Source organism: Onychomys torridus, chromosome 2, assembly GCF_903995425.1.
Source record: "Onychomys torridus chromosome 2, mOncTor1.1, whole genome shotgun sequence".
NCBI lineage: Eukaryota > Metazoa > Chordata > Mammalia > Rodentia > Cricetidae > Onychomys > Onychomys torridus.
This window is the reverse complement of record NC_050444.1, coordinates 68,900,980-68,909,685: the sequence shown is the minus strand read 5'-3', so window position 1 is coordinate 68,909,685 and position 8,706 is coordinate 68,900,980. Positions and strand designations below refer to the sequence as shown.

Sequence of the window (8,706 nt, the reverse complement as noted above, 5' to 3'; positions counted from 1 at the left end):
TCCTTTGTGCTGTGTCTGTTATGGCACACTGGCTGAGTGGCCCTCTGGGGACTGGTGGGATGAGTACTAAGCCATGAGGAAGATGAGGGTGAACATGGGAGATTAAACAATGAAACAACATCGCTATTCTTATAATTCCAGCTAAGCAGGTTGGGCTGGCTGTATCAGAATTACCTGTGATGGAGGTTCTAGAATCTTGTTTTAGTCAGGAGGTGGCAGCGTGTGCCTTTAATCCTAGCCCTCTAAGGCACAGGCAGGTGCAATCCTGAGTTCAAGGCCAATCTGATCTACAGAGTGAGTTCCCAAACAGCCAGGGTTACAAAGGAGAAACGATTTTGAAAAACAAAATCTAAAAAAGCATCTTGTCTTAAATAAAATCTGGATGAGTTCTGCCTCCTACTCAGGTTTGACATGCCTGCCTTAAAGGAGCAGCAAGAAACAGAGAACAAAGGATGAAGTTAAAAATAATTACTCCAAATACTTAGTTCCCAGTGTCAATGATTCAGAATCTGACACTTAATAAGTTTTTTGGGAGGAGGATATTAAGGTCTTCAGTCAGCAGATAACAAATACTTGATACCTCTTAATTGTTTAATATGGTGTAGTGCTTCGTGTCATAGGGATGCATCAGTAAGACTCAAAAGCATCACAGGAAAGGATCTTGCAACAGAGGGAAAAGTAGCAATCAATAGAGGTCAAACATCAAACAACACAGCTTTTGTTTTGTTTTGTTTTTTTGAGATGGTTTCTCTGTAGTTTTGGTGCCTGTCCCCAAATTCACTCTGTAGACCAGGCTGGCCTTGAACTCACAGAGATCTGCCTGCCCCTGCCTCCTGAGTGCTGGGATTAAAGGCGTGCGCCACCACCACCCAGCTCAACCCAGCTCTTAAAAGAAGCTAAGTGATAAACTCTTTGGTCCTTGAACCCATGCTCCTGGCTGACTGTGCTTTCTCCTCAGGGGAGATTAAAGAATGAGGCAGCCAGTTAGGATGAGTTAGGATGCAGGGTGAGGCTGCCTGCAGTCTTAAATTCCTTTTCTCTAAATTTCAAACCTTTATGTTTGAGACAGTCATGGAGCTGGACTGGCCTGTGATTGCTGTCCATGTCATCTGTTGGTTAGCATCACAGATCTTTCATTGGGTCTGAATCTTGGCTTGGTCATCTAGAACATGAGAGGAGTTACACATCAACACTGGGAGAGTGGCAGAGAAAACTGAAGGACAGGGGACAGCCTGCGAAAGGGCTGCGGTAACAGAAGGGAGGTAGAAAGCTCCTTCTCAGTCCCCCAGCAAGACTGAGGGCCAGACCCCTTGAGGCAGGTATGTCAGCCCCTTGAAGTTCTAAAGTGCCCCATGATGTGACCTTGTATTTATCCCCCTTTGCCCAAAAAATGTTGGAAATTTTTAAATTTTTGTTTTTCAACTTAAGAGATTACAGGTAGGGGTAACTAGAGATGGACAATGATATAAAAACGCCGATTATGAGAAAAATCCTCACAAGATGGGTAGAATTCACCCCAGAAGCAGAGAACCTTCAGAATCACCAGCTGTAAGTGGGTTTGGTGGCTGGGTTAGTAGATCCAGCACATGAGCTTCTGTGCTCCTTAGCTGGAGAGGCAGGGAAGAGTTCAGAAAAGATGTCACCCATGTCACAATGAAGAGAGTGTCAAGAGAAAGTGGGCGTCTCTGTCCGTTTTATAGTGTTAGTTTCCTTCACCAGAAAATATAGATGGATCCAAGTACAGAAGTAGTTCACCTGGGCCCCTTGGTAGGTGGCAACATCCCTACCTCACAGAAAGACTCCAGAACTCACATTCTGTTCCTTCCCTGTAGGAAAAATAATCTACACATACACTGACCCTCATGCGCCCGACACATTCTACACATCTTAGACCTTTAGAGTTAGAGGTTCAGTTTTCACATTTCCAGGCAGAACATTTTCTCTTTGGCAGTCTTTAAACTGGACCCGATAGACATCACATACCCTCAAGCCCAGGCTCCTCTAACATCTCCATTAACAGCCAGCAAACAAACACATCCAGTTATGGTGGTTCAATACTACATGGACATGAAGAGCCACTTCCCAACACTGTGTTCCAACAACTGAGCATTCAACAGCAGCACGGTGCTCCTTAGGATGGATGCACTGGCACCAGCTGCAAGTCTGGGCTTTAACTGCATTTTTTGTCACTTTGGCTAGGGAGATCTGGACAGCTGGAGGTGAGCTTCTCCATCATTTTCTGTTTCCTTCTTTGTATCAATTTTCCACCTGTGAAGCCCAATACCCCACCACCAAGTGCAGCTGCAATTCCTGCCACTTTGAAGCCTGCAAGGAGGCCGATGGGACCCCCCACCACTCCTCCGATGAGTGCACCTGCTACAGGCAGAGCTGCCAGCTTGTATTTTGCTGCCTGTAAAAGAAAAAAAAAATTCAATTTAGAAATTGAGTTGAGAAAACCTGCCTGTGGTGATGTGCGCTTTCCTCTCATTACTCCTGGCAATGCCTCTTTAACTCTGGGTTCATAATTAACCTCAGAGATTATTCTTGGGAACGTGTGTGTGAAAGTATTCCACAGGTACCGCCACTGCTCCAGACCACAGAACAAAGGGAGGTTGCTCCAGAGTGGACAGCTACAAATTGATTTTACTTGCAAAACAATCAATCCACTATCTGGCTGGCTTATTTAAACAGTTTCAGCAGCCACTGGCTCCCACCAAAGCTTTGATTCAGCACAGGGGTTACTCCACACTAGGCACCTGAGCTGAAAATCACATTATACCGATCATAGATAGCCACACTCCTCGAGTGCTACTGTAGTCTCACTTCTGCTCTGCCTGGATGAATGGACTGCTCTCTCCTCTCCCCAGGCCTCCACAGATACTCCTTCATAACAACTAAATGCCCTAGAGTGAGAGAGACCACAGTTCACTCTTTGGGGAAAAAAAAATTTCTCATGACAGAATGAATCTGGGAGTAGAATATTACAGCCATTGATTCCTTACACTACCTATGTGTCATTTCTTCCTTATTTCCTTAATTGCTGGTTCCCTGGGCACTGAAGAGAGCGGATCAATTGGGTTAATACTGGAGATTCCTGGGAGCCAGAGTACCATTGATTTGTCAGCAGGAGCAGAATCTTACCTTCCCCAAGTTTCTGGTTCCCTCTTCAACATTCACAGCAGCACTGTTGACATGGTCTGCTATGCTGTCAATCTTCTCCTGCTGAGACTGGATGCAAAGGAATTATGAGTGAGCAGCCCTGCTGGGGATCAGTGGGAAGCCAACACACACTATTTTAATGCCTGTAATCAGGCCCTGGTACTGCAGCCTTGCAGTCTTAATAGTGGTTCATTAATAGCATCTGATAAACCATGTAGAAAGTACAAATTCACTTTCACGAAAAAAGAGGGGGACTTAATGATTGGGTAATAAAAGGGTGGTACCTTCATAGCAAAAAGCACCTCACACTGGAATTCATTCAAACATACAAACATATTATTCTCCAAATGAACCTACTTTGTAGGAGGAAAAAAATTCAAATAAGCATTCACATGTCATGTTGGGTTTGATAGCAAAAAAAGGAAAACAAATTCAAACAAAGTCCATAACTTACCCTCTTTGGAGGTTTTCTTTGAATCAAATTTACTTTAGGAGTAAAATGCCCCGATCCAACAAATACAAATTGTTCTTTTCTATGAATGGGACTACAATGTGTCGTAATCCAGCATGAAATCTTTGCACTTTTGATATACAATGGGGAGTAATGAAAGAATCTGTGGTGTTGAGTTTTACACCATTTTACCACATATTATATAGTCTAAGTTAAGATAGTTCACATCAACAATATTAATATAGTAGTCTACCCGAAACAGCAACACCTGTTGTGACGCAGCAGCAATCGTGACTCCAGGGATTTCTGATGGATGAATGGAGGAGCTGGAGACTGCCATTTCCTCTCTAATATGCAAAACCACCTCAGTGTCCCTCATGAGTGGCTACTGAGCTCTGCTCTGACACCTCAGGCAAAAGCATTCTGTCCTTAACCTGCAACCAGGATCTCATTAAGATCAACTTTATTTAGTTTTTGTAGGTATATATGTGTACACATATAGATGTGTATATATATATATATAGTTATTAGATAGTTATGTACCATAATATGCAACCATGTTGGTGGTGAAGTAGGATAGGTCCTAACAAATGTAGAAACCCATGTGATCACTATGACCGTCAGGGCACAGGCAATTTCTTTCACTTCTTTGCAGAAAAACATAGAAGAATCCCTCTTTCATTCCACATAATGCCCCTTATACAGTGATTCAACTGTCTTTTGTGCTAAACCTATTTAGACTGAGGCACATGTAACTAAAGCTTCCTATTCCAATCAGCATTTCATGTGAGAACATAACCACCACCCAGCTCACAAGCCCCTGCTGTTTCCTATTAGCATTATTGATAGTCTTTCCTTGCCAGGCCTTTGTGGTGGCCCTTCATTCCAGGATTCTCCACCACTATCTTGACATCCCTAACAATTCCTAAAATAGTCTTTTTTTTTTTTTCAGTTTTCTTTTGAATCTGTCACACAAGTGTAGGCAAGGCTCTAAAACTTGAGTACAAACTAGATCACCTATAAAGTTTCTGGAAACAAAGTGCTGGGCCCTAGTGGTGATATATTTGTAATCTAAGAAATAAAGCTCAGGGGACAGACCAGCCAAAGAGTTAGCCATAGAGATCAGATAGTGTTGGCACACACCTTTAATCCTAGCACCTGGGATCTCACACCTTTAATCCCAGCACTAGGAAGGTTGAGACAGGAAGTGATATGGCTAGGCAGAGAAAGGAATATAAGGCTGGAGGAGACAGGATTTCGCTCTCTTGCAGAGGCTCTTTCAGGCTGAGGAGTTGGTGAGGTAAGAGGTGGTAGATGTGGCTGCTCTGTTTCTCTGAGCTTTCAGCTTTCACCAAGATGTCTGGCTCTGGGTTTTTATTATAAGACCATTTAGGATTCATGTAACAGGCTCTGCCACAGGCTTTTGATGTGGCAGTCCTGAAATACAGTCTGAGAAGGTGTGTGTGTGTGTGTGTGTGTGTGTGTGTGTGTGTGTGTGTGTGTGTGTTACATTAAGGGGTATAAGATCTCTTGGAGCTGGAGTTATAGGAGGTTGTGAGCCACCTGCTGTGGGTGCTGGGGAAAGAACTCAGGTCCTCTGCAAGAGCAGTGCATGTTCTTAAGTACTGAGCCATCTTTGCAGCCTCTCATTTCACACTTTGAAGGTCACTATTGTCCATGATAAGACTGGCACAAAACCTAGGAGAGGATATTTTGTGTTCAAATCCCAATACTGCCCTGGTGTGTTCTTGGGCCAAGTACTCCCATCTGCTATCTGAGGACAATGGCATTTCTACTTCATTGTGTTAAAAGGAGGACACAGTGAGATGTCTGCAAAGCACAATGGAAGAACAGAAACACCCATCCTGGTTTTCCTAAGGAAGTGCTGCTAACTCATCTTTCCAGCAAAACAATTTGGGGAGCTTATTCCTAGTGATGGTGTTCTCAGATAACAGGTCTCCTACTGGATTTCCATTTTTACAACAGCAAAGCTCCTTTCAGTCAGCTTTCTTCTTAGGCACAGAAGCAAGTGCCAGCACCAATAATATCCTACTTGCCTGCATTGCTGACACTACTTCTGTCCGCCTTCCACTCTTGCCTGGAACAATCTATGCTAGCAGATAAGCCACTGCAGTAAAGCCTATCACCAACTTTCCATCTTTCTAGGCTAAGGGAGTGGGTAAAGAGCTCCTTTCCCCTGCTGCGGGAGGAGTCTGCTAGGGCTATTGCTATGACCTCAGGAAGATAGATTTCCTGTGCCCCTTCCTAAAACTTAGGATACTGCAACACTATGGCTGTCCTAGTCAGTGTTCTGGTACTGTGAAGAGACACCATGACCAAAGCAACTCTTACAGAGGAAACGTTTAACGGGGGACTTGCTTACAGTTTCAGGGGCTTAGTCCACCATCATCACGGCAGGGAGCACAGTGACAGGACCTTAGTGGCACCCATGGTGCTGCAAAAGTAGCTAAGAGCTACATCCTGATCGGTAGGCCAAGAGACAGAGAATGGGCCTGGCATGGGCCTTTGACCTTAAAGCCCAGCCCCAGTGACAAACTTCCTCCAACAAGGCCATACCTTCTAATCTTTCAAAGAGTTCCACTCTCTGGTAACTAAACATTCAAATAAATGAGCCTACTGGGGCCACTCTTATTCAAACCATCACAATGACTTTCTTAAGTTTAAAGTAGAATACTAAGATAACTAATTTTTCCCTACAAAAATCCTTTAGAATAACTGGAGAAAAGACTACCAGGAAAATGCCCACCCTATGATTAATCATTATTTCAACTGTAATGCATTGATCTGTGCAACTACCAGCCCAAGATGAGTCCATCTGTCCTGTGGTTGTTGCTCACATCTGTAGGTACTACAGACCTTTCAAAGCTTGCTTAGACATGAGGATAGGAGAAGCCAGAGGGCAGAAGGCCCGACCCTGGGATCAACAGATGTCACTCAATTATACAGACCTAGTTGCTTCTTCCTTTTAGTTTGGGTTCAATCCTCCAACTTTCCGTATCTTTAGATTCTACTGCATGCACAAGAAGGACTTGGAAGCCAGGCAGTGGTGGCGCACGCCTTTAATCCCAGCACTAGGGAGGCAGAGCCAGGCGGATCTCTGTGAGTTTGAGGCCAACCTGGGCTACCAAGTGAGTTCCAGGAAAGGCGCAAAGCTACACAAAGAAACCCTGTCTCAAAATAGATAGATAGATAGATACATAGATAGATAGATAGATAGATAGATAGATAGATAGAGAAAGACAGGAAGAAAGAAAGAAAGAAAGAAAGAAAGAGAGAAAGAAAGACTTTGTGATATCCACAATGATTGTAGTTAACTGTCAATCACAATCAGGAGAATGGCAAACTACAACGCATTTAGAGCTAAATCCTTAGCTCTTTATGATGGACCAACCTGCACATATCTAACATTACCACTGTCTGTGAAACCAGGCTTCTCACAATAGTAGTGGCTCAGGGCCTCTGCTTCCCTCTACCTACTTTCCCTCTTTGCTTCTGATTTGTTTAATTCTGTCTTCATCTATCCAGATTTCCCACACTGGACAGTCTTCAACCCCCATACCCAGCCTGGCATTTTATTCTTGGCACTTAGAAGTGTTCTCAGCATTCATTTAACAATGAACTAAGCCATTTATAAGGCACATTTTAAGGACTATTCAATTAGGTTGCCCTATTGGCCTGAAAATAGTTAAAACTGTAGAAACAGTTATAGGGGCACCTAAGATTCAGGAGAAATGGTGAATTATTAAGTTAATACTTATTGAGAAGAATGCAACTTGGTTAGATGAATTAAAAACTAATGAGGAATTACTTTTTTTTCCCCTTAAATGCTTGCTGTGGGCACTTGTCAGCCCAACATGAAATAATAAATAGTTCATGTTATCATATCAAAAATAATAGTTCATGCAACAAATTCACCCTCAAATCCATTTACAACAACAACAAAGCTCTTCCTTGAAGAAGTTGTTGTATAGTCTTACTAGTGTGCTTGGAGAGCCGTGAGTTTATGACAAAGCCCAAACTACGGCTAGTTCCTTTTCTTCCTCTCTAAGGTCCAGCCTTAATCATATGCAATCACACCAACAGAAAAGCCCAGAAAGAACTAGAGATGTGCCGCACAGGCAGAGAATAGTTATCTTGGCTTAGCAAAGGCAGTAAGCAGGGTGGAGAAGCAGGAGCACTGCAGTGGGAGGGACTGAAGGACACTGATGGCAAAGGTAAGAGGTAATGGAAAGACGGCTGCAGAACGGCTGAAAAGGAGTGAGGCAGATGATGAAGGATGCTGCCTGAAGTAGTCCTCTCATCAGGTTTGCAGAACCTGCTGTCAAATAACATGCTAAAGCTCACAGAGGCCATGCATGGATAAATCTAACTGAATCCACTGCAGCCCTATTCTAATGCATCCAGAACAAAATTGGATTCCAAAAGGCACAGAGAAAAAGATAGAAGATAGAAATCAAAACAGACCCAGCAGTAAGTGTAGCATGTTGTCCAACTTTTGGCCCAGAGTTCTTTAAATTCTCCTTGACTAGAAAGAAACAGATCTGGTCACAAGAAAGGGGCACTTGTACAAACAGAGCAGGGGCCTGTAGATATTAATACACTCAGGGTTACTGGGCCATATTGCAATCTCTCATTATCTTTGTGAATCCTGTTTTAAAGTAAACTATGTATACACCTAATATTCTAATGACTTCCAAATATACACCTTTGTGGCATTTCATTCACAATGTAGAGGCATTATCAGCCTTCTGAGTTTAGCACAGATGTGCATACAGAGACAGTTCCTTGACTGCATGGTTGCCCAGATACAATCACATCCATGTGACAACAGCAGAGGATGTGGTCACTCCTGCGTTTCTTGCCTACTCTGTACCTAAATGGAGCTTCTGTGAATCCTTGGCCATGTGTCATAAGAACTCAATCAGCCTGGGAACAACAGTCAAGGCTCTCCTTTGAGGTTCTGCCAAACAGCATTGTGCCTCATGCCCTTGCAAAGACGATGAAAACTAGGACATTTGTATGGAGCTGTGAGTGTGTCCAGAACCTTCCTATGTAAGTGCTTCTTAGACTGGTGT

The 8,706-nt window shown here is 43.3% G+C and overlaps 1 protein-coding gene across 2 annotated transcripts in view; it reads right to left on the bottom strand.

Annotated features, from left to right (window-relative positions):
- Positions 1-828: 828 nt before the first annotated feature.
- Positions 829-8,706, bottom strand: part of Stx17 (syntaxin 17) — a 52,127-nt gene continuing 44,249 nt past the window's right edge. For both annotated transcript variants that reach the window (XM_036179810.1, XM_036179811.1), the window contains exons 7-8: positions 3,142-3,228; positions 829-2,410 (exon numbers count right to left, since the gene is read on the bottom strand). In XM_036179810.1, the coding sequence (XP_036035703.1) occupies positions 2,171-2,410; positions 3,142-3,228 (327 nt within the window). In that variant the 3' untranslated portion in view covers positions 829-2,170. The remainder of the gene's footprint in view (positions 2,411-3,141; positions 3,229-8,706) is intronic.